Consider the following 26,768-nt stretch of genomic DNA (forward strand, 5'->3'; position numbering starts at 1 on the left):
TTCTGAACTAATTCAGACTTGATAAAACCACAATTTCCTGCATCCTAAAACCTGTAGTTTTATATCATATGTTATCTATACACAAAGCCCAGAATGGCCTCACATCTGAACCTGGTTTGGGAAGAACTGCTTTTTGAGGAAACTGCTGAAGAGGAATTTCAAGTGCTGAACATGCCCACAAAGGTGTAGAAGAACAATATCACCTTCTCGCAAAAGACGAATTAAGAGCAAAATATTACTGAAGCATCTGGGCAGACTATGCAAGGGCAATGAGAGGCAAGGCCTTCACACAGGAGGCACAAGGAAAGCATATGCAGGCTCCTTGGTGTCCTCAAGTCAGCTATCACGCCCACGTGCCTAATGGAGACTTTAGCCTTAGCTGTGAATTTTTTACTGCATTGCAAAAAAGTTCCTAAAAATACTATCTGAAGTACCTAAGCCATGCTTGAAGGCTGTCAGCCTGTGTGACTTCTCCAGGCACTGAGCCTAAAGTCTTTATTGACAGCAGAAGCAACGTCAACGTCAAACTCTACCCAACACTCATGAACATCAGTACCAGGTAGGAGCAACCAACTGTAAGAGTGGGAAGCATCATGCCCAAAGGATCTCTGGCCGTTCTACTGAAACTCCTAACAGGACTGGCAATTAATGCCGTTTCCAGGAGAAAAAACCAGTAACTGACTTCAGAGCAGTAAGTCATCTCATTGAGGCACAGGGGAGCCATCAGCAGACTGGTTTTGTCAGGGACATCCTGGAAACTACTGCTGAGAAAAATACAAAGCTCTGCAATAAAATGTCAGCCCTTTGAGGACGCCTTTTCCCTTAGTTTTAGTTAACAGTGATTAGCTACACTGTTAATGGTGTGATACGTGCCGCCTTCAATTTCCCACAAAAGGCAGAAGGACCTAATGCGAGATGTTGCTACACGTTCCCTGCCTCAGTATCTCAGCCTGTAAAGCCTTGTCACACCAGATCAACCCCAAGAACACCTTCTGCAATACGGGTTTTCAAAAAAACCCCACAGGTTTTCAGTGAAGTGTACGAGCAGGTCAGCTCGGTTTGTCCATGATCACACACACGTACTTTGAAAGTTATTTTACGAAGCCCCTTAACACAGATACCTGCTATCAATTAAAAGAAACCACCATAAATTCAAGAGCAATTTAAATTTCTAAATGTCTAGAAACATGTTCTGCTTCTGCTGAAGTTCAAATACAGCCAAGTTTACATAAGAATTACTAATTGGTTGTAAAGGTCATGCCTTTTGAAAATATGCATATTGGAGGTGTGAAACCTATTAGACTGTGGTATTATACCTAGGCTCAGTGCTGAATTTGGATTAAATGGTGTTATATTGATTTGGTGAGCTGCTCAGATATGCTGAGGCTTTAATTCAATGTATTAGAAGATGTTAATTCTAACAGATACACCTTTAAAAGCAGTAACTTAGTGATTTGAAATTGCATTTTAGTACAGGCCTTTGCCACTTTTCAAGAAAGAGAAAGAGGTATTTTGGAGCCCTTAATCTGAGACTGCGTATTAATAAATATCCAAGGCAAGGTTCTTTCTCTTCCTTTTCAATATGGATGAGTGCCCTTTGAAAGCCAAAAGGGAATTGATGTAATCCATTGATTGCCATTTAAATGCCTTTATAAGCTAATTAGTGCACAATGTAAAATGTTTCTGAGCAGAAACAAGCAACAACTATGAAAATACAGGAAAAGTCATTTCGTTCTTAGATATGCTGGGGGGACAAACACCCAGCAACAAGTGGGGAGCGTGAACGGTACCTGCCGTGAAATGGTTTTAAAATCATTTGTTGTAACTCTTGTTGTAACTGCGAGAGCAATGTCACGCTGACAGCAGTCACTGTGCACGCTTGGAACAGCAATGGTGTATCCAGCTTAACCTACAGAGCTGGGATGGCGTCTATCTGGGAGACGTTGTGATGTTTAGGGAAACGGCCAAGACTATAAAATAGGTCACTAGCTGGAGTCTGCCCAGGTCTGAAGTGGCTGAAAGTCATTACCATCTGTTCATCTGAAATGAGGAGCTGGTATTGGTCCAGTTCCTCGCAGATAGGTCTCCACACTAAAAGAAACCTTCAAAAGTGATCCTGGTTGGAAATGGGGTTGGCAGAAAGGAACCATGGAATCAAGGCTTTATAGGAGCTCCTTCTTGCACATGTAGAGAAGATCGTGGATATCTGAAGCTCATTTACATGTCCTCCCTTTACGAGTCATTAGGAGGCAATTTTTCCTTGCTGTCGTCAGTCGGGCACCTCTCGCTGGCCAACAGCAGCCTTCAAGATCAGTATCTGACTAAGAGCTTTGAGAAACAGTTCAGCTTTTCAGCTCTAGGAAGAGATATGCCCATGCAAGCTCCTTCATGGGCTCTTGGAGAGATTGTCCTGTGCCCCCTCTGTGAAGCCATGGCCCAGCTACAAAGCCAAGTTACTGCTCTCGGTACCTCCACACACATGCTGACCTCCTGCTCACAGCCAGGTGACTTCTCCCATCTCTAGGGAAGATTTAGCTGCCTCTCACACGCCACAGCCAGTGTCTGCAGGTACGCAAGGGCAGCCAGTGTGCGAACGGCACCAACTGGCTCCCGCAGCCACCCCCTCCGTGAGGAGCATCGTTTCTCACCGGGTAGGTGATCCTGACCCGCTCCGCCGACTGTTGCTCAAACTGGCTAAATGCTGGTGGGGAGCGAGCGGAAGAGGATAATCCCCTCACAGAGGGACCAAGCATTGCACTGAACCCAGGAGAACTCCTGGCTTTTTCTGACACACGCTTGCTGCCACTGATGCGCTGGCAGCAGTGGGGAAAGATCTTGCAGGGAGCAAAATACCTCAAACCACAGAGCAGGGGCAGTCTGTGCAGCAGGTGCTCAGAAACCAAGTGTCCTCTAAGAGTTATTTCAGGTTTCAGCTATCATTACCGTCTTACTAAGTAGCTAATACAGACTGTACAATGAAGTATTTATGTGAACATATGCATTTAATCTAAGGCAAAGCTTTCGCCCTTCTCAAATCAGCTGAAGAAGACTCTAATTACCACAGTTTCATGGCTGCATCACTCTATTCCACTTAATTATTCTGCAAAAATTAATACAACTGAAACGATGCTGTGTGCCTTGAGACCACTGATGAGAGAGAAGCGCCACTCGGGGCCCACTCTCCTTCCCACCTGGCCCGTCGGGATCTCATGGAGCAGGTGATACATCCCACTCTGCCCTCTGTCCCCATGCCCCATGGAGCTGGCAGCTCCTGCCACATCATCCTCACTCACAGCCCTGCTCTCCAGCACCAGGAGAGAGTCACAGCTCATCTCAAGACTATTAACAGCACAACAAAGTATTCATACATTTACTAGACTTTGTATCCTTTCACATGAAACACTCATTCCTTTGATCTCTGGGTGAGAAGGGATTTCCTTGTTGTGTCAAACTATTAAGGAAATGAAGAAACACCCCCGTACAATCCCTCTTTCTGTATTAACAGTAACTACATACTCAAAAGAAGATTTTTTTGCCCCCTAAGAACAGTATAGTGACTGTAAAGAGCACCCATATTTCTAATCAAGTTCTGCTACCCCTTCCGACAGGTCCACTCAGCTCATTTTTGCTGCGCAGATAATACTGCCTCAGGCTGGTAATTAAACAGAATACAAATTTTTACACTCTCATGTCACCCTTACAAGGTCAGTGTTTATCTTTCAGGATTTCAGTACAAACAGAAGCTGTTATAACGTACCAGCCACCACAGTTAATTAAGAAATACTACCTATTTTTGTATAAAGACATTACACAAAAGTAAGGCAAAGTATAAAAGCTTCATAAAACACCTTTGCATTCACTTCCAGCTTTATACCAGATATACACATACACGTATGTGTGTGTGTGTGTGGCTGCGTATTGAAATTTTAAACAAATTCAAGGAGCCCTCAGTATTTATTCAAGGAGCCCTCAGCATTTCATCAGCCTACAGCAGCAAGGGTTTTTTTTTTTCTCCCTCCTCCCTCACACTTGCACCTGGCCAGTGTGTGTGACAGGCAATAATTAGCCCTGCAGCACTGACCACTTTACAAGAAAATGTTGTTTTGAATGGCATCTGATTGGCACCGCTGAGAGAGAACCAAGAGTTCCCTGCAAGGGCTGAGCATTTCAGCGCTTGGCTGGAAAGAAAAGCTTTTCAGGTCGCAACATTTTTAGATACATAAAAGTGGTCTGAGGTCTCCTTTAGAGTTTTTAACGACCCTCACAAGGCTCTTTGCAGTTTGGCAAAGTGGAGAAAGAAAGGATCATCTTAAATAAAAGTCCATACTCCCCTCCTACCCCCAAATATTGCAAACCCAGCATTTCCCTAGCCAAGGTGAATATGCACCAGTGTTCTGGGGTACAAAAGTTTCACCCCTGACCGCTTGATACGGCCACAGCCAGACACTGGTGAGCAACAGCAACAACTGCAGCAATCCATGCACCATACAGAAACCAATGGCGACGCACGCCCCCCATGCCCCTGCTCATTCTGGCAAGTGAACACTGATGTTGGATGGCATCAACAGCTGCCAGCTGGGCAAACACAGCAAGTAGGTCAAGAGCATCACTCCTCCAAGAGTTTTCTTTGCTAAAGATTGTGCTAATGACTGCATTATTGCTCATCAGACCGAGGTTCTGAAACTACTGTAAGAAAAACCTTTCACCATGATAGCAGAGGTCAGACTTTCCATCTTGAGATGTTTCAGGTTGAGCAAACCCATCCATTTTTGATAAAATGCCTTTTGATATTAAAATCTGCACTCAGGCCTGCCCTGATTGCACAAAGCAGCGTTCCCCAGAACAGCTATTACAGCTGGGTAAAAACAAGAGGCTGAAACCTGTATATTAGGTGCTTACAGTTTAGAAAAGCTCTAATGGAGATTTGACAGACTTACTCTAAAGAATTCTTTGGTTGAGCCTGAATCCAAAGTGCCGTAGGCTATTTCGGTTTGTTTAGCCAGGTCCTCTGCGCTCTCTATGGGAGAAACCATCCTTTCCACCGTAAGGAAGGCAGCAAGATTAGCAGTGTAGGAAGAGATAATGATGAGAGTGAAGAACCACCAGACTCCTCCGACAATTCGCCCTGAGAGAGATCTATGGAAAAACACACATCATCAAATTGCTTTGAAGACATTCCATCATTTTTTTTTAATTTTTTTTTAGTTCACTGAAGAAAAATTCACATGCAAAACCCTTTTGTCCGGATCCTCCAGGTATCTGTGAGCAGGCGGACTGTGAGCCAGTTGCCGATAGCCTTTCCCAGGACAGCAAACTCGGCGTGCACCTGCTCTTACCCAGTTCAACTCCCTCTCCAATCTTTCAGTGAAAACAAGGAGAGTCAATTAAGAAATAACTCGTTTGAGCCAACACCACCAGAGGCCTGGAGAGGAACAAGCTCTCCTGACTTCCACAGACCCTTTACTAAAGAATTCTGTTGCCGGAAGACTTTTGCCTTCTCCGCTTGCCTGCTGCGATATGCCAGCATTGTGTCTCTTCGGGGGCTGCCCAGCTCAGAGGACACGAATGTACCTTTTACTGCATCTGCTCTCACAATTTAAGATGTAGTAAACTGCACGTAAATGTGCAATGGAATAACAGAAAAATGATCCAGTATCCTTCTCTCATCACAACCTCAGAGGAATTACAGACTCAATTTGCATAATGAGGTGAGGAGAGAGGCTGGTTTCTTTTATGTTAATTACAATTTGCATGTTGCACTGTTCCAGGTTGGGCGTATTCTTGCTTCCGAACCACCAGAGCAACAGAGAAGGAAGCAGAAAATTGCATTCTGTTTCTGTGGTGGTTTTGGGGTTTTGTTTTTTAAAAGGATACCAAAAGGACTAAGAAAAAGCCCGTTTGTAAACACAGTAGTGTTCAAACCAGTGGTCAGGAGGTCTAGATCCTGTTGGTAAGAGCTCTTGATGCTTTAAAGCAACTGAACAACAGGCTCAAAATATTTGTTCAGGGTTGACGGACACCAGTGCCATGCTGCTCAGCTGGGTGGGGAATTCCACCGCCATGTACAGTGCTTATTCCTCACACACAGTACTTCGACCAGGAATCATTTCAGGAGCTGAGACAAAGGTATTTCATACGTTTTTCCTTAACTCTGCTGATACCAGTGGAGGAAGAATCAATCCCAGATACATGAAATCCTTGGAACACGGGAGCTGTCGTCCTCAGCAGTTTGTGTGAAGGGAAGAAACAGAAAGCAAGAAAACTCTTACCTGTTGATTTGTTTCCTTCAAGCCCCTCAGTGCCATCCCCAGACAGTGGGTACAAGTTGTCCTACCAACAGATGGAGACAGGAAAAAAAGCAAGTCTGGTGACGTGCCCCACCCCACCCACACAGGGGGGTTCGCTGGTAAAGTGCCTGGTCTTGGCCAGAGCCTGAGGTTGCCTGAGCCATTCAAAAAATCCCATCAAATTATTCAGAAAAAAAGAAAGAAAGAAAGAAAGAAAATAATCCATCCGACATTAAAGAACACATCAAAGAAAAAAAACCAAAAATCAGCGACACAATAAAAACAGAGAGAGCAATCTGGAACAGGAATGTGGAGGAACAAGCTCAGGGGTGAGCCCTGCTGCTCTCCGCTCCCACTGCCCCAGGGACGGCTGCATCAATCCGTACCCATGTGCAAGGCGCTTCAGGCAGTTACAATGCTTAGGGAAGCTTGAGGAGCCAACGTCACCTCTTCGTCTGTCAGGCAACAGTGACCTGTGAGGTGTGAACTCAGAGGTGTGCCCTCCTGAGGGCCGGCACACGTCCGCTGGGCCACCGACAGGCAGAGGCAGCTTCCCTCCCTGCCTTCCCTGCGGGCATCCCAAGAGGATAAAAGGCTTCCAAGGTTCAACCCGGGCTGTGCTGCAGCTGTGCTTACTAACAGATGGCTACTGAGTAGCTGCAAAGGGAAGTTGCAGAAATATAAATCCAGCATAAAGTAGTAAGTCAAGGCATCTCTCTACCTCGCTCTACATCCTTTGTAAGTATCAAATGAGTATGCTGGGATTTTACAGATGGCTAAAGTCCTTTCTGGCCAGTTCCCTTACCAGTTAGGGTCTTGGCTTGAGCTAGTTTGTAAAACTTGATACCCTACACGGCAAACAGCCTCTTACATGGGCTGCCGTAACCGTAGCCAACTACAAAGCCGTGCCTGCTGGACTCACTGGGTTAGGCTCCCTTTGGAGCCAGCGCAGAAAGAGAGAGGAGATGGACACCCTGAGAGAGATTTTTCTCACTTGTTGTAGCACGGGGCACGTCCAAAGGTGCCCATCTGTCACACGACTTTGGAAGGAACCGAGACACCTAAGTAAAACACAGTCTGCTGCTTTTAGATGGCTACTCCAGGTGAAGCTCATCTCCCTTTTGTTCATTCCTTCACTACACACTGTCCATCTTCAGAGAAAACCTGGAGCTGAATTCCTCACCCTGCCGTTCGAGCAGAAGTCTGGCCAGTGGGTACAGCATGTGGAACGTCCAGCCACGTACAGCAAGACTAGCTTTGTCCCAGGTATCCAGGTTCCTGTGGCCCTCCGGCTTTAATAGGAAGACGAAAAAGAGACTTGCCAGAGTGTTTCGATAAATTCAGTGGAACTACTGGGAACAAAGTAGTATGTGTTCATTCTCCCTATAGTTTCCCACAGGAAATGTCTTACTTGCATTGGTAGCTGCCCCTTCTGTTAGCAGGACAGATGGGCTGCTGGGATGAAGATGTGCAGCAGACACGCATTTTCCAAACCAGCAAAACCCCAAGCTCACACTGCTGTAACAATAAAAAGTCTGTGTTGAGCTGCATGCTCATACAGCATACTACACGCAGAGAAAGGTAAAAGTATCTTGCCACCTGCATGAACCAAGTCAGACAGATACAGGACAAAAAAATGGAGAACAGCCGAGAGGCAGGGGAAGGTGGGCATGGCTGGATCCCTCGACGAAGAAGGTGCTTCCCGGAGGGTCCTACATGCAAAAGAGGGGTCTTGCTAGATGAGGACCAGGGGTGTTCTCAGAAGAGTTCAGGCCAGTTGAAAGAGAAGTGGATGTCACTATAGAGTTGTTTCTCCCAGTCTTCCAATGAGCATGAAAAGGAAGATGAAACAGCTGCTGCTATGAAGCAGTCGGGGCTGACACAGCTGTCATCGGTGGTAGCACAGGACGGGGCAAAAGAAAAACAAAACGAACCACAAAGCTGACACTCAAGGAAAGACAGACAGACAGAGAGAGCCAAAGAACAAGAACGCGGATGAGCATGGCCTGGCAGCCTCCTTGTCCAAAGGACCCCAGTTCCCCCCAGTCAGTCCATCTGCTGATATGGAGACTCCTTATACCCACTGCAGGGGCTGGTGTAGAGGAATGCGGGAGAAAAAGGGTTAGTACGTAAAACATTGGGCTGGTAATAAGAGAATACTTGTATGGTTTGTACTGTGAATCACAGAAACATTTGCCCATTACTCAGATAATAATTATAGAAAAATCAATCGCAGCTTTTAATACCAGTGCCACTTTTTCTGATGAAGACATACCTGTCCAAGTGTGCAGTGTTGTAATTTAACAGCAAACAACTAATGCTTTATCTCAACATGTCATTTTCCAAATTACCTCAATAAACAGGTACTTTGCACGACATTATTTTAAAGCAAATTAGCATGTTGACAAATGAGAGCAGTAACAAAGACCTGGAATAACAGAATTATAACTCAATTATCAAAACAAGGTCAGACGGTGTTTTCAAAAGCAAGTAAACAGGAAGAGTGCATACCTTGAGAGGAAATTTAAAAGGAAGCATGGAGTCAAATAAGAGCAAATTAGTAACAAGAGAAAAACAAAATAAATATTCAAATTCACATTCAGTTTCCAGGAGAATAATACATTCGAACAAAACCTCATTTACTTATCAGAATAGCTTGAATTTTGTTTCTACTCATGGCCACAAAACGCATTTGATTTCCTATAGCACACAGCTGCTCGCACTACTCAATTTTTAATCGGGCTCTTCTGCTCGATACAAGGCGGTTGCTATATTGACAAATAGCCCTGCAGGTCTTTGTGGTGCCAGCTCCCCTTGTCTAGAATCCCTTGGCCCTCTGAGCACACGGTAGGTGGCCACCACAGCAAGGTCCCTCGCTCAGATGCTCGGCCAGCCCCCTACCTCTGCTGCCAGGCGGCCCTCGCCTCACCCGCTGGGACAGGACACAGGCAATAACAGCATCTAAAGCGCTGCCTTGAGATGCTTCTTCCATCATAGGAACTGGCGGTGGGAGTTTCAGACATAGCCAGCTCTCGCTGCTGTTCTGAAAGTCCCACAAAGTCATTCCCATGGCCTTTAATAGGAGTCTCTTGAGTCTTCTGCTGTGAAAACAGGGATCTAGAAATACACCCTCTTAAATGACCAGCCTCATGAGATAATTTTTAATGAACCCCCTGTCTTTTTCCATCAGCAATTAATTAATCTAGCCTCTTTGTTCCACATGAATAAAGAGCAAAATGAAAACACATGCTCTCACAGAGATTTCAAAGATACTCTCGCTCAGAACAGTGTTACAGATTTGACTGTGTTTTCTCCTGATTCCATTTGCTGTACACATCTTACATTAAAGCGAGTTTAATAATCTACTTTTGATCCATCAAAAGTGAATTTTCAATGCTTTAGCTCACTATGCAGAAAACACAGCAGCCTTTGATAGCAGAACAAAACTGCTGGAACAAATGTTGATTCCATCAAGGGATGCGCTAACCCCCATCCTTTGGCTGCTATCTGATTCCGCTTAGATGACTCCTATTAAATACAGAGAGGAGAGTATAGGGATATATCCTCTGGAATATCCACACAGCATACTCACCGAGGATAGATCTAACTAGTCATTAGATGTCACAGCTGTTCCACACAAAGGCAGCTGAAAGAGCCTTTATCAGCAAGTACAAAAGTGATCTCTCCAGACTGCTTGTCGGCATCTCTCTACAAGTGCTGCACGCTCTCATATAAGAAATTTATTCAGACAAAACTCACAATGAAAGAATGAAGCCCCTTTTAATGGCAATAAAATAGTATGAAACATTCATATAGTCAATGTACTGTAAATGGCATAACCTTACAAAGATACGAATTAAAAACAGAATACTTGGGAATAGTCCCTTCTACGGAAAAGAAATTTGACATTTAATCAACTTAAATACCGTTCAAAGGAACAATGTTTCTGGAATTTAAACCAAAGTATTAAATTTCTTGTTTTTTTTCAGTAATGATGCATGTAACTGCCCAGACTGTGTTATCACGAAAGATAACAAAATAACTGGGCAATGTATTCAAACGAGGGCCATAATAACTGAGCTAACAGCTTCTGATGGACAGATAAAATAAATAGCTTTACTGCTCTCTCTTTTTTTTTTTTTTTTTTTTTTTTCCCGGTAGGTATTTCCAAGGCACTTATCATCGTAGTATTGAAAAAAAAAGTAGAATATGTTCCACTCGTTATATAAGGTGAACGGCCGAAGACGTCAGAGTCACATGAGAGCTTCACACCCCCTGTGTACTGCTATTGACCTGTCGATAACCAGACCCAGCGGAAACAGTGCAATGCCTGCAGCTTTCCATGTGATGTCCCAGTGCTTATTTCCCGGTCCTTTAGATTGGGCGCACACATGGTCAACAGCAATTTAAATGTTATTGCTACTCATCACCTTCAATGGCAAGCAGAGGGGCAAAGTTTCAAGACCAAATTTAGGCACAAAGCAGAAAGCAAACAGGAGGGGAAGGTTAACAGCTACACAGTGAGGCAGCACGCCCAAACACCGACAACTGCGAAAACTAACGCACGGTCATACTAGGCAAAAATGTGTGTGTGTTTTACACAGCATATTATACACATCTGTCAATCAGTATGACATCTAATTGCAGCTATCAAGCCTTTTAAAACATATGCATGAATTGCATCAAATACCAGCAGGCATACGCCAGTACCTCTGAAAGTCCTGGATTTCGCTGTGATCATTAGATTTGAATGTGCAGTGACTGTGAACTTAAAGGATCATCATTACATGATAACAGGTAAAATCATGATCTTGCCCATGAAAGCTCATGGAAGGTTTGTCCTGGACCTGCTTCAGTGAGGCCACTCAAGATCCCTACCGCTATACGGACCGGGAAACTTTTCAATGATTCGGGTATTGAAAAGGTACTCAGAGACGGACATCAACAAGGGGTATTTCAAATATTAGAAAATATCAATATTAGGATCATCAATATATAAATAGAACCATCAGTATTATAAAAGATCTTTCTCTCTTGCTTTAATTAGCAACCTAGTTAAAGGGAAAAAACGCATCCTGTTTGTACTAAGCAGGTATTTTTTGTACTAAATAGGTATAATTACTAAAATTACTAAAATTACTAAAATAGCTGTAAACTGGTTATTAAAATATCGTCATACAAAATGTAACTAGTGCTCCGTCACTAAGAAACCAGTTAATTCTACTGCTTATCAGAGGCACATTACTGAAGTATTTCACCAGTGTAAATATAGGAATATTTTATATATATAAAACTCAAAAAACATTTGTGGTATGTATTGTTCAATTAGGGAGAACTTTGCTATTGTCTGGTGGTTTTCAACACACTCATTTAAAAAAGAAATATTCTACAACAGTTAATACCAGTGCTCTCTGTTAAATTGGAACTAATATCAAACATGTTTTCCTACAGCCTTATTCAGAAAGATTGTATTCATGAATAAGAAAAATCTTTATGGAAACCGGCAATGCTTATTAACCATATTGACTACGAACACAGGGACAGCAGGTTAGATCGGACTGAAATAACAATACACATCCAGGGCAGTACGCAGTAACTGTTAGAGAGGCACATATGGAGACCCGAACATACGAAAGACAGTGGTAAGCAAATTAATAATAGATGAAAGGATGGTTCAGGAAGAACAAACTAGAGAAATCAGGTGCAAAAGCAAGTAAAAAGACTAGCAGAAGCCATGACGGGAGTGGAAGTGTTTTAAAGTGCTGTTGCATGTGAGTGTTTAAAATAAACAATTCTTATTTTGCAAAGCAGAAAATGTTATATGCACCAAGGAGATGACCGTAAAATGAGATATGCAGCAAAAACACGGTAGCCCTCCAAGCATTGCTGAAAACAGAAAACCCCATGCATTTTACAGCCTCAACATGGTGTATATAAGTTCGGCAGAAATGCATAAATGGCATTATAAAGCAATGCTACTCACTCTGGAGGTAAATGCTAGCAAGCATGGTGGCTTGATGATGATGCTCAGCATTGAATGGAATGTCAAAATAAAAAAAATTTGGAATTAAAAAGAAATTTGAAAAAGTCACATATATGCACCATGGCATCAGAAAATGACCATAAAATGCAAAAAGGTGATGGAGTGATATGGAACAAACCTTGGAGAAATATCGCATCCTTGCTGCATAAAGGCACCCAGGGAAAACCAAAGGCTGTTAAATATTCCAAACTCATTTGGAGGGTCGGGAGGATTCTGAGGGTCACGTGGTTCTTCACTGCTGTCTTCCAAGTGCCATTCGTAAGGGCTGAATCTGCTGACTAGGAAAAGAACTACGCTGACGCCAATGTAAGCAAAGACTATACACATCCAAATTTCATAAGCCAAAGGATCCAGGAAAGAGAATACGCCCGGTTTAGATTTCTGAGGCTTCTTGATCATGATGGAGATGCCCAGGCTCATAAAGGGTTTGGAAAAGTCTATGACTTCTTCTCGCACCAATGTAATGGTGAGGGGGGCAACAGCTATATCTGCTCTCTGAAAAGGGAAAACAAACCAAAGTTAGTCACTGAACAGTTACAACATAATCACAATCTAGAGTCTCAGGCTAATTAATAAGATGATTAATTACAAGAGTAAGTAGGAAACATTTTCTTTGCAGCCTGTTTTGCAGTACTGAAGTTAAAGGACTGCACGATATTGACAGAAGATTATTAACAAGAAAAATTACAATCAAATCTATGCAAGGGCCTCACAACGAGGCAATGATGTACCAACATGTATTTATGTTTCTATTAGTTAAAATGGATGAATAAACGCTACACAAACTGAACAGGGAGAGGGATGGCAACTACAAAAATGTCCATTTCTAGTAATGGTCTCTATCCATCCACCTGTATTGAAGACTTGGGGCAAATTACGTTTGCTGTATTTTAATTTTCTCTTTTCCATTCTCTCAGCAAACTCTCTTGCCTTACAGATTAGTCCAGGATCTTTAATAGGAACTTAAGATAAGTAATCAGTTACAGAATTTCAGCTGCATTTGGGTGCTACCGCTCATATACTCCTTTGAAACCCCATTGCAAGGAAGAACAGAAGATGGTAAAATAGCGGGGGGATAGGATGCAGAGAGTCCACCCTTTCTGTGGTCACTGAAGAACAGTAATACAGATTTGTGAGTCCCAGAGAAGCAAACAGCCTGGGTTATCTGAGAAGAACGCTGAGTAGTATTTTTCAGTACAACGTATACCACCCGATGTTACAGAACTTAGCTCCATAGATCTATAACGCAGATCATGCTCTGGGGCTTTGTCATCTGGAAGCAAAATCTCATCTCATTGCATCTGCCACTCACCAGGGTGGTGGTATACCCTGAACCCATACCCTTCCCTTCGATCAAGATTTGTTGGACTCCATGGGAGGGTAAGAATGTGAAGTAAAAAAATTACTTAGTTACCCGATGAAAAATAACATTCCAGAACAGATTTTCAAGATATTTAATTGCATCTGTATTTCTAATGCCAGAAAGATTCAAGTCATGCTGTTCAGCTAATCCAGCCTTGATTCAGCCAAGTACCAAAGCAGGGGTCAGTATTTGCAATGGAGTGGACTAGAATGTTAAAAAAAAGCCCTTTCCATTTAAAAATTACTGTTATGGGAGTCTACATACACTTCTTTTGTATTGTTCTATTTTAAACACTAACTCATGTTATTGACAGTTATAAAGATGGCCTTTCATTGGTAATTAAGAATTTGAGAAAGAAAAAAATATTCTTATGGACAGTTTAACTTACTAGTACCTAAACCATTGTGCACCTTTTAAATCATATTTTTGTTTCCATACTAGTAAGTATGCCTCTCTTTCTGGTGGAAAAATAAAACCTGGCTCAGTAGAAATTTGAATAAAATAGGGAACGTTCACAAGAAGTGATTAAAATCAGTGCCATAAAGTAACTGAATATGCCTTTATGTAAATCTGATGATGATGCATGTGACTTCCATGAATATCTGACTTGCTCCTCCTCCTAGTTAGTTGGGTCTATTTTTTTGGGTTTTTTAAGTTTAATAAGCAGAAATGGGGAAGGCTTCTCGTAAGGCTCAGCTCAGTGCCACAGGCTGTGCCAGCTGGTGCCTCGGTGGCACTGTGCAGCCATGCCCGAGGCACTCTCCCAGTTTAAGGGCTGAAGCTAATGGCAGATGTGCTGGTCCCCCACGGCCCTCCCCGCAGCAAGCCGCCCCCCGCACCGGGGAGTCCCCCCCTGCACACCACCTCTACATTTGCTTCAGCCACTCCGCAGCATCAACAGTTTGTACTGGTACGTGTAGCCACAGGGTACAAGTTCCCTGCTTGGAATAATCAGGCCAGACCATGCCTGTGCACATGAGGAAGCCACTGGGAAACCGTGGCCCTTGGCACACCCTCTCACAGCCCCTCTCCCCCCCTTCAGACATTCACGGCATACTGGGACATCGCCTTTCCCGCTTTCCTTGAGGAGAAACCCTTCGCCTCATTTGTGGCCACTTACTGCAAAAATCTAGCTTCACCCGGCTTGAATACAAAACCTGAAAATGCCAGCTGCCTTTGGGTGTGGGTGCCTACTGGCTTTGCAGATGAATGTGTTAATTGCCGAAGTAATAGACGTGGAGGGACGTGGGCATGGCGTGGTAAAGGGACTGGATTATGTTGGGACTTGCTCACTGATAATTCCCCCAACAGATGTATTTGTCCTGTAGCTGCTGCTTGCGGAGCTACTGTTAAACATCAGGTGCCTGCAGCCAGCAAGTGTGAGAACCACACAGAATATCACCTTTAAACAAAGTCAGAGTCCACGGCTAGCGCTTTGACCATGGCTACTGTATTTTGTGTTGAACTCATGAGGCACCTACAAATTAATCCTTATTAAAGGAAGCTTAAGGGATCCGGACCCCTGCGGAAAGCTAGCAGTAATTCCACAGGAGGCGAAGCTTAGCGGGCAGGCGGGTGCCGTACTGCTGGGCACTGCTGCACAGGGACAGCCAGCCCTGGAACAGCTCATCAGGGCGCAAACGGCTGGATCAGCTAAAAGAGCATTTGGTTTCTGTAGGGTTTTCCTGGACTCGGAGAAATTTAATTCTCCCAAAGTAATATTTTAATTGCCAAAGTAGACACGGCGGAGCTCTTCCTAAGTGCTGATGCAGCATGCAATAAAGCCTGTATCTTCCTCCTGAGCAGATGCGTTCATGCAGGATGCTCCTGTGGGGTCTTTGAGGGGATGAAGCTGATGCTGTGCTGAAGCACAGACAAATCACTTTTAAAAGGCCTGATTGTTGCCGTGTCCTCGTTTGTATCACACAGTGTGGATTTCTTTGTAAATGATTTCAAATTTCATTTAATATTACAAGGGTTACAACTATTTATTTTTCTGATACATTTCTGTCTTCCTGCTTTCCTCCCATTTTTGATAGGTGTCCAGTATACTGGAAACACCAACAAACACCCTCATGCCTTAAGTGAATACGGCAGCAATTGTTTTCTGCAGAGGGAACAAGCACGGGTTCAGACACAGGGTTTCAGGAAACCATCAACAACCAGGGCACTGAGAGCGGACCAGCTACAATCCAGCACCCCAGCCTGGATACAATCCAGTTCCCCCACCACTCCCTTGAATGTTAGTTGCACTAAAGACCTTAAAAAGCAGGTCGCTCTTTGCTTATTTATTTGGAGATATAGTATTTGAAATGGAGAGCTTATGGAGAGCTCTAAGCACCCTAAAGGATCATTAACAATTGCAGCACAGTAGTGAATTTCCCTCCCTGTTATGGCTGCAGATAAGCAGAACCCATAAAAATTGAGCTCGATGAAAAAGAACACAAGCACAACCGTGCCCTGAACTGGAGGGGGGTTTGAGAACCTCAACAACTAAGCTTTGCTAATCACTCATGACTAATGGCGTTTCAAACATCATCTTCACTGCATTTGAGCCGGGCGAGAAATGTCATGGATTCCTCTGAGGCTTGTTCTGTCTTTGCCTGGTAGTGTGGGAGGGATGGATTTAGAGAGGACACAGCACAGAGGCACTACCACTCTCTTCAAAGCTGACCCCAGGGGCTGCAAACCTCAAGACTCTTAAGGAGAGGGAGAAAAACCAGCAAATGGAAATATCCCTCTGCATGGAGAAAGAAAAACAATGGGATGTTCCACCTCTGTAATCCAAAAGGAGGGATCGAATTCGTCTGCTTACAGACCTAAAGATCAGTCTTCCTAACTTCAAAGCCATACACCAGGGACAGCAAGAGCTACCGGCTGTGCTCCTGCCTCTACGTGCTTCTGGCCATTCATGCTTGCCAAACGGAATAATTTCTCTGCTAGTGGGTCACTTTTCAAGCCGTGGGTCTGAGCTGTGGTGACTTTGCAAGACCTTTGTGTGACGGGAAGCCAGCCAGCACTCAGCCTGTGCGCAGAGCAGAGGGATGCTGCCCAATTTCCATGGGGAACCAGACCTCCAGGCACCCCAGAAGTGCTGCCTGCAGGTACACAGTGGTGTCAGAAGATGGAATGATGACTGACTGAGCACATTTTAGGACTTCTCAGTGCAGCCTGAGGTTCCCAGGTATCAGAAAGGGTGTCAGAGCAACACATCACCCATAGTAGCTGCTGGTAAAAGCTACTTTGTAGGGTCCAGTAACCCAAGGATATCAGGGCGTGTTGAGGAGCCAGGTCATGGGCACAATGTGTTTTTAACACGTTAGCTCACACTTACTTAAAACCAACAGCTGATACCTGACCAGCAACATGCTGCATTGAAGTCTTAACGTGTAGTAGCCGAGCAGCGCAAAAAGGCATTAAGGTGTTAAGAATGCAGCTGGCCTTGCCTGCTGTAGTTTGCCAAGGTTAAGCCCACGCATGCTTTCCCTGGCTGCCCACAGTTCCTTCTGAGACACTACTGCTGTGTGCAGATGCAGTAATTAAGGGTACATCTGCTCTGTCAGCTGCAGACATGCACGTGTTGCTTCTGCCTGTGCTCGGACACGGGTCAGCCGGAGCCCATCACCCTGTCTGCAGCTCTGTGCCAGCGCTGGGGTCCTGTCCCCCAACGTGGCCGGTGCCACCACGGCTCAGCAGCTGCCTGGGCAGGGGTCCTGCATCTGTCCGCGTGTGTGCAGGACAAGAGGCTGAGCCCCCTGCCTGGGCTTCCCCCGTGCAGAAGCCGAGGGCGAGGGGCAAAGGGCCAGCTTCTCCCGCGCGTGGCACCGTCAGGCTCTGCCACAGGCTAAGAGAATTGAGGAGAATTAGGAATCAAATTAAAGTCTTCCTCTCCGCTACGTTTCAGAGGGTGCATACGCCGTCTGTAGCCTTTCTGCTGCTGCCGAGAGGCCAGCGCCATGCCAGGCAGTTGGTTTGTTCAAGGCGGGGAGATGTGTAGGTGGTCCCGCTCCGACAGACTGCGGAGGCTGCCCGTGTTCGGGGGACTGCCTGTCCTTTATATCCCTGCTTCATTCCTTTACGCTATTTTACATACTGAAAGGTTTTTGTAAAGACCTTGTCTTTTTACCTGAGGAGTGCTTTTAAAGGCCGTAAGGTCTGGCTGCTCTTTCCACTCCCAAAGCATTTGTAGTTACAATTAAGATCTGTGTTAAACCTACTACCAATTAGCCTCAGCGCTGTGAAAAGCATCAGGCCCAGGGAGGGACTGCTTTCCCTGGCTGAACAGGGAAGGAAGAACAGCAGCCTGCTTTAAAAGGGAAAGAAGAACTAAAAGCCTACAGAGGAGAAAAGAGCACTGTCTGGTGCTGAGCAGCTGGTGGGTACAAAGCCCCGAGCATCGGCCCTGCGGGTGGGCGCAGAGGGAGGTGCTGCTGCTCAGCAGCCCCAGCCCCCGGCATGTCGCCAGCGGGGCATCACAGGGGGACACAGCACTTGCCTTGCTGGTTTGCTTCACTGGTTAGATTTCAATAGTGATTCAGTCTCCCAGTCTGAGAATGATTTACCTACTTCCCTCTTCTAAAGGTCCAGGAAAAAAGCTTTACACTTTTCCTCTTTTTATGCTGTCAAAAATTTCGACTGTGTTTTAGGAATCTATCGTAGTTTAAAAAATAATAGGGCTTGAATTGGTAGGTTTCTCCTGGTAGGAAGAAGAATCTTTCGGCGCCATCAGTGTGAAATGGCAAAACTAAGGTTTTCTTCCACCTGAACTGGCATTTTTTGATTTATGAAAAATCAAACAAATCTCATTTTAATGTCAAATCTAATTATTATAATTATCAATTATTATTACTACCACCGCTGTTCGAAAATTGCTAACAAACTACAAGGTCCTGTTGTGTACTCTCTAACACAATTCCTGGCTTCTCCTGTTGGAAGCAAAGCGGTTTGGGAATACCTGCTGGGCCAGAACTCCCTGCCTCCAGGGCTGCGTCCCCCACGCTGCCACAGAGCAAGCCCTTCTCTGTAACCACGTTCATTTGTACAGATTTTCCATTGCAAAGCCAGAAGGAAAGGTCCAAGAGGGCCAGCTGAGCCTGTCCTCACCTTTGGGGGGGTCCTAGGGCATGGCAGGCTTCCACACCCTCCAACCAGCCCTGACATGATGGGAGACAGGGGAGGGAGAACTTCTAATGGGAAGTATTTCAGTGTGTGTATCCCCAGTAACGTGCAACTCTTGGGACTGTCCCAGTTAACCGAGTTAATGCAGACCTCCAGCTAGTCTGGAAGCGGGATCAGGGCTGTGACACAGCACCCCTGCACCCGGAGCCCCTTCCCACCCCTCGCCACCCGGAGCCCTCCGACCCAGTGGTGTGGAGGCTGCAAGGACCCGGCTGCACGTTCTGTCCTGCCTCTACACCGCATCCCACAGGAGGCAAGTGCGACAGTAACAACGAACTGGCACACAGTATACATTAAGTACAGTTAATTAGGGGTTTGGCATTAAAATGACAAGCCATTCACTTCCTGTGACTGTCCTAAGAGCTATTTCAGAAGAGTTGCATGCATGGGGCTATGCAAAAAAGGGCACAGTATTCAAAAAGCTTGGTAAGATCCCCCAGCAGCGCCAGGTGGTGGTGAGAAGCTCGCTGGGTCAGGAAACGCTGTGTTTGACAGATGATGGGTCACCGTTTATCACCTGAGAGAAACGCAGTCTGAAAGACTGTGTTTTCTGCCACAGTTCAGCTGCTGGGTACCTGGTACCAAACCCAATCAGGCCTCTTTTATCTCCCCACGCCTGTCTTCCATACATGCTAATAAAGGCATTTATAACCTAATCTCCCTCTTGTTTTCCCGAAATGGAATCCAGAGGAGCCAAAGATGATAGTCATTTTGCAGACAAGGCTCACAGGGGCATTAGGGGTAACGTACAGTTTTAGCTCCCTAATAGAGTTTTAAGCCCCTGAGACATAAAGGAAAATCAGCACATAAATGAGGTGCTCGCTCCAAATAATTAGCACTTCCAGAGCACTTTTCAGCTTCAAAGGGCTGCGTGCACATCCTTGTGAGTGTGGTACACAGCCCTCTCTCGACAGATGGAGAAAGAGGCCAAGGGTATTTCATGATGTTTGCAGACAGGGCTGGGAAAGGGTCTGGAGGGCTGTTTTCCCTGCTTACAGAAAGCCAGGTGGATTTCTGCGTGGCTTGCTGGCTCAGAAGTTCAGCTCGGCAGGATGGGGAGCTAGCTCAGCAGCGCTGGGCTGTGAGCATTAACCTGGGTCTACAGTCAAACCTCACGGGATGCATCTGACCTTTGAATAATTGAGCACTGCAGCGAAGAGGCTTCAGTAACCGAGCTCGCAGTGAGGAGAGGAGCTGTTGGGGGTCAGGGAGGGAAACATTCCTCACTTTTTCATTAATGAGAAAATACAGATGAAAACTGTGCTTCGGAATACAAAGGATCAGAGCTTTTTTGCAAAGGAAAATGACAATGGCAGGGTGGGCTTGGGGTTGTTTTAAGGAATGGTCCATTGTGCCTGTGAGGCTGTTTTTTGGTGGTGTGGGAAGGTCACAAGCACGGTCAGGTCAAGGGGAAGCGGCTAGGGCTCAGTGTGATGCTAAGGAGGCAGAGCTGGGCTCGTCCCAGGGCGCTGTGGAAAAGGCAGCTGTAGCCAACCTGTTTATCATGGAATCACGGAGTGGTTTGGGCTGGAAGGGACCTTTAAAGGCCACCGAGCCCAACCCCTGCAATGTGCAGGGACATCTTCAACTAGATCAGGTTGCTCAGAGCCCTGTCCAACCTGGCCTTGGATGTTTCCAGGGATGGGGCATCCACCACCTTCTTGGCAACCTGTGCCAGTGTTTCACCACCCTCATTGTAAAAAACTTCTTACCTATATTAAGTGTAAATTTACCCTCTTGTAGTTTAAAACCATTACCCCGTCCTATCACAACAGGCCCTGCTAAAAACCCTGTTCCCCACCTTTCTTATAAGCCCCCTTTAAGTACTGGCAGGCTGCTCCGAGGTCTCCCGGGAGCCTTCTCCAGGCTGAACAACCCCAACTCTCCCAGCCCTTCCTCGCAGGAGAGGTGCTCCAGCCTCTGATCATTTCTGTGGCCCTTTATCCGGACGGATCTTGCATGGTATGGCAGCTACACTGGCCAATCCTACACAGCTCAAGTCCCAGAGGCAGCACCCCATATCACACCTTTCCTCCCCTGGTGCAGACGGTCCCTGTGCCCTGGCTGTTGGCAGTAATTTCAGTTTCTCTTTTCTCATGCCTTTTGCATATGGTATGATTATTTTTTTAAGGGAATAAACCATTCCACTGCTTGGTACTTGCAAATATATCAGAAGGATCCAATTACAGCTAATACTCTTGATATTTCTTGAACCACACACGGGGAAACTGAGGGTTTAGGTTTGCACTGCGGTGTAATTATGCTTGCAACTAAACTAAACCCTTGCTTCTGAGGTTCTCGAGGTACTTGTACTCTCCAAGAGGTAACACTGGTTTCCCATATCTGAGGCATGGGGAGTTCAGAAGATTTGCATAACGTCAAACCTCAGTGCAACAGGGAAATGAAGATACAACCTAGGGATCCAGGCCCCTGTTTAATGTCTCTAATCAGTAGATTCCCCTCCCTCCCCTTAACACAAGACTACAAACCCACTGTTGCTTATATAAAATATTTTGAAGTCGAATAGGCTACCAAGTATGTAATAAGCCAATCAGGACTGACTGCTCCAGAATGAATAAAATTCTGCAAATCTAGCAATTACCTTAAAAAGACTGATTCATTGGAAAAGAATTATCTCACCAAACATTTTGCAAGAATGATGTTATGTTATACCACAGAAATTCTGAGGTGACTTTTAGAAATTACACTCAGCCATGGAACAAAAGGAGGCAATTGAAATACTCACTTCTGCTCAGATATTTTTAATAAAGGAAAGCTTGTTAAAAATAAACTGTAAAGAAGATTTGGGCGGAATCACAAATCATCTCATTAGCATTTGGGGGAAAAAAAGCAATGATGAAATATCAGCTTGTAAATTCTTTTCTGCAAAGCCAATTTTCTCCCCCTTCCATCTGGTTTATCTGTATTCCAAAATTCTCATTTTCAAAGAAGTTTCTAAAATGGCAATTCCAGACTGTTTTTGTTCTTACCAAACAAAGCAATGTACACCCAATATAGAAATATAAGGAGGAATGCAATCGATTAAGACTTTTTTTTTTTGGTTTGACAGTTGATTTTTAAAGCCAAACCCAGGGTTTAAAAAGAAAGAAAGATGTCCGTGATTTCACACCTGCATTGCTTCTTACCCTGAAAAGCAACCATGGGGCTAACCGAGCCTTTAGCCTCTGCTCAAACAAAAGTGGCATCAGTGATCCGATGAGGGCCAGCATCATAGGATCAGACCTTTAACGGGAGGGGCACCCTCCCAGCGCTTACAAGACTGACAGAGAAAAAGGAGACATGGCAAATGCAGAAGCAGCATATGAAGGGCAAATTGGAAATTCTGCTGTAGACAAGAATTTGCAATTTGCCCAGTGCCACTTCTGAACTCTGATTTGGAGAACAACAGCAAGCAGTAAAAAAGTCACACTTTCCTGCAATGAAACGATTAGAAAAGCAGACTATAAAAATGGCACTACAAAGAAATATCTAGAATTTTAAAGGTGGTATTCAAACAGATGATCTTTATTTTGCAGTTTATTAACTTTGAGCATAACTTTTTAATGAAGAACATTAAAATGAAGGTTAAGAGAAACTTACCCCATAGACCAGTTCACCCACCATGCCATTCCATATCTTAGTCTCAGGGTCCCTAGCTCCATATTTCCCATCTCCAACAATTGACAGTTTGTATTTTATTCCAACATGTTTTGCTATTTCAGAAGCTAAGTCTACACAATATCCTTCATATCTCTCATTCCCTTCTAGTTGTTCATGGTTTTTCTTATACATTACATATGGTGATTCCTTTGAAACAAAAGTAAAGATCAAAAGTCTATGAATGTAAAATACAGCTTTAAAACATACAAAACGAGAGCTGTTACTATCCTTTATATTACTGGCAAGTATTTACAATATCTCCTGCTTTGGTACAGAAATTAGAAAGACAGACTTCTGCAATTTAAAAATCCTTGGCTGATCCTACAGACAACAGGACTATTCCACTTAACAAAGTTACACTTTTCTTTGCAGAATTAGGCCTGATGAGACAGTCAAATAGCATCACCGTAGTAATAATTCAGGTTTTAGCGTTCAAAGAACTGACATACCCAACACCTGTACCATCAAAACAATTTCCTAAGGCCCCAGTGGCCTAGAATGGGGCTCTGATGGAGATATTTTCAAAGCAGCCCAAGGGAAGCTAGGCTAAAATCCTCAGTAGCAATTTTTGTCACTAAATTCCCTCAGCTTTCTTAGAAAATTCTAGCTGAAACGCTGATTATATCTCGCTAAATCCATAGGAGTATAAAATACAATGCTTCAGGAACATAAAATTGGCTCATGCTTAGTAGAATTGCAACAGGCATAAAAGTCACAAACAATGCTGTACAGAACACATCTGCCAGAGGCATTGGGGCTGACCCAGGTGCTGCTGTTTATGAGAAAGAGGAAGAGCTTTACTCCTTTGGAGTTGCACAGGTGTAGGTCGCTTTTCACCCAGTGCTAGAGCAGTTCCAGTTCTCTACAGGCTCCACTGTGCCACCCTTACTCAGTCCACAGGGGTTGAGTTTACAGGAGCTGTACCTGAGTGAGGGGTGCAAGATTTGACCCTACAGCAGGAAGGCCAGATCCTGCAGTCATTTACATACATGCATAATAACTTCAGTTCTGTGAGGCATTTGATTGAGTTCAAGTGTTTGAGAAGCAGCAAAGTGCAATGTCAAGCTCAGCGAGCTCCTCCTGTGAGTAAACTTACTGATACACATAGGAGTTTGCAGGGTCAAAGATGCCGAACTTCTCAGCCACTTGAAGTCACATCGCATTCAACATCTGCCTCCTGGCGAGGTGTCTAACACACCTTAGGAGCCATGTGTCTTTTTTCCTAAACACAAACACACTAAGAACATAAAACTTACCAAGATGGTAGTGACTACTATAGTTCTGTTCTCCACAGATGAAGTGTCATTAGAGGGAAGCTGATCTAAAGCTGGCACAAATCTTTCATATTCGTTCCAATAACCAGCCTATAAAAATAGAGATTGTTACCTCATTACATATGTTCACAAGGCTGTGGTGCACGCACTTGTCACATGAGCTGTCAAAATATAAGGCTTTGCAACCCTTATTCATGCAACATTTTTGCCATTAAAGGACTACATTACCTTTTATTTAATTTCCTTAAAGAAACAATGTTCTCAAGCCCACATGCAAATAAATACAAGCCAAATCCAAGTGAAAATACATACGAAGTTCTCTCTAAATCCACATCATCACGGTGCCTGTGGAAAAAAATCCTATGTATCCACAGCATAATAATATACTGTAAACTAGGAATAAACTGCACAGCACTCTGAGTAAAATTCTTTGATTTTGTGATTTTTGTCCGTATTCTGCTGCGGTTCGGCCAGCGAAGGCAGTCCCTGCAGAGGCGCCCGAGCTAGCTTTAGAGAGGGTGCACAGACATCGCTAGCAATGCCAGCACAGCAGCACTACCCTCAGCGTGGGGTACAAAACCCACGAGGGGACTATCTGTCGGCTGCCTTGCGCTGACCTTCGTGGTGCGGTCGCTACATTGCTATGCTACTACACTCCTTTTTGCATTTCTGCACAACACAGAAGTAATGCTTTTGCCTGCTCTGTAAACCTAAGCTGAATGGCTGGGACAGGACCAGAGGTATTTTGTTATCTAATATGTGCAGAGGAGTTTATGGAGTCTCAGCAGTGACCAAGCAGGTCAGGTACCTATAGCCAGGTGACATCAGGCGGATTTATGTGCCTCGGCCACAAAGATTCTTCTCTTGATACTCCTGAGATCCCATCTACCTAATGATTTTTGAAAATCTGCCCTGAATTTCTTTTATAACAGGGACCTAAGCAACTATCCCACTAGGATCTACCCTTTATTTAGGAGACAATAGAATGCGAGTAGCAAATCCTAATTAAACCCAAACTTATTTTCTGTTAATTTCTGAAGGTTTCTGAAATACACAGGCTCCAGCTTCACCACAGCTCCAAGGCCTGTTACGAAGAGGAAGGGAAAGATGGAGGGGAGTTTAGGGGATAGGGCTGAGCACAGGACCATGACAGCAGGTATTATGCTTGGCAGTGGAAAAGCTCCAGAAGGATTTTAAGAGAAGAAGCGGGGTCTGAAGCTGACATGGAAACCAATGCAGATATCAAGCAGGGTGAGTTGTTTGGTCCAGGAACAGAATAGAATGAGGTTCCTGGGACAGGGAAGACTGCAAGAAGGTGGGGTTTCCTCAGGGTCCTGTTATTACAGTGTCTGTGTGGTATTTTTGAGTTTCATTAGTTTGTGAACTATTCATGAAATATATTCAATAGTTGTGAAGATGTGAAATGTGGATGCATATCTTGAAACTCACCTTCCGTGATCCACTGGCTTTCATTTCATACACATCAATTGTGTAATTTGTTCTCCGCCCATAGGTGTCGAACTGGATGTTCCCCGTCATTCCTTGAACTTGCACCTTAAGGGAATAAACAGAAAAAAACCCATTTTAATAAAAGATTTTCTTTTATTTAATAAAAACATTTTTTTCCTCTCTGTTACATTTTGCAGGAATCCACTAGTTCTAGTACAATTTTTATCTGTATGAGACTTGTAGCGCTTTTGACATGGCCAGTTATATTCTCGGTAATGGAACCAACCCCAGCTCTCTCAGTTTCAGCTGTACGTATTCTGTTAGTTAGTACTCAACTGGTGACTCACTACGGCAGAGTGAGCTGCGTTTAAGTATAGGTGAAATTCACCCTGCACATATGTTAAATGTAAGAAAGACTGATTCTGCCATGCTTAGTCACACTGGGTTCACTGATACAGCATGGAGTATCCGTGAAGCACATGCAACAATTCAGTGCCATTAAACCCCTCACAATATGGTACTTAGTGATTTGCAATATGGACCAGAATCCCGTATCAATGCTCCTTCTGGGAAGGGCTTTATTTTAAGATCAGTCCCAGTGTAGGAGAAAGGAATGAATGTCTTCTCTGAATGAGCAGAGACAATTGTCTCTACTGCTTATGGAGTTCTGGTCTCCATCTGGATGGATGGGTGTATAGACATTATCATTACCTACTCACATGAATCATCTTAAGGGGAAGTATAAAGTACTTTGTTTCAAAGAAAAAAAATATCTTTCTTATTTCCCTGTATTAAAGGGTGAGATATTTCCATTTATCACTTATCAACGCTGACAAGCTGTCATCTCAGGCAGAAGGGGTAACAGTCTGAAACTTCCGCAGGGGTAAATCAGCTTTATTATTTAGCGAAATGCTGTAGAAGATACAGGAAGAGGTGATGGAAGATTAGTCAAAGGGAAGCTGCTCAGGGCTGATGACTGATATGCTATTTATGGTTTACAGATGGTGCAATCAAACTTGTTATGGCAGACAAGGCCACATAAACCAGCCAGAATTCCTTGGACCCCAAATTATCCAGTGAGTCAAATTCAGGCTGACATATAAGGAGTGCGATTTTTTTTATGAGTAAGTGGATTTGAACCTTTCTTAAAAGGGCTCGTATCATTTCAGGGATCTGGAAGAACATGTGAGTTACTCCTGTCTCCAGAAAGCTGGAGAGGTGAACGGGACTTTGAAAGCAAATTTGCCCCTAAGATGTCTTACCAACTGTGGACCGAGTAAACATATTTGTAGGGTAGCTGACACATAACTCGCAGCCAGATGTGAGCGGCTGCGCCTGCTTTTGGCACTTGCTGGAAGCTGTCTGGCTACCTTAGCACAGCAGTGACTGCGTGTCTCAGCAGAGCTTGTTAGGTCGGCTTCATCCTGATGCGTATTGAGACGTGAGCATTGTGCACTTGACATCTTTTGACTTCAAATTTAATTTGTTTCTATCTTTGGTGGGAAAACTCAGCA

The 26,768-nt window shown here is 44.3% G+C and overlaps 1 protein-coding gene across 5 annotated transcripts in view; it reads right to left on the reverse strand.

The window, feature by feature from the left end:
* Window positions 1–26,768, reverse strand: part of GRIA3 (glutamate ionotropic receptor AMPA type subunit 3) — a 154,070-nt gene that overhangs the window by 32,714 nt on the left and 94,588 nt on the right. For 4 of the 5 annotated variants that reach the window (XR_008735233.1, XM_055727411.1, XM_055727410.1 and 1 more), the window contains exons 8-12: window positions 25,255–25,359; window positions 23,788–23,895; window positions 22,472–22,678; window positions 12,449–12,825; window positions 4,938–5,136 (exon numbers count right to left, since the gene is read on the reverse strand). Coding sequence is in view for 4 of the 5 variants with exons in the window: in XM_055727411.1 (XP_055583386.1) it covers window positions 4,938–5,136; window positions 12,449–12,825; window positions 22,472–22,678; window positions 23,788–23,895; window positions 25,255–25,359 (996 nt within the window). In the remaining variant the exon portion in view is untranslated. The remainder of the gene's footprint in view (window positions 1–4,937; window positions 5,137–12,448; window positions 12,826–22,471; window positions 22,679–23,787; window positions 23,896–25,254; window positions 25,360–26,768) is intronic. The other variant, XM_055727412.1, reaches the window with a different exon arrangement.

This window comes from Falco cherrug, chromosome 15 (genome assembly GCF_023634085.1).
Source record: "Falco cherrug isolate bFalChe1 chromosome 15, bFalChe1.pri, whole genome shotgun sequence".
NCBI lineage: Eukaryota > Metazoa > Chordata > Aves > Falconiformes > Falconidae > Falco > Falco cherrug.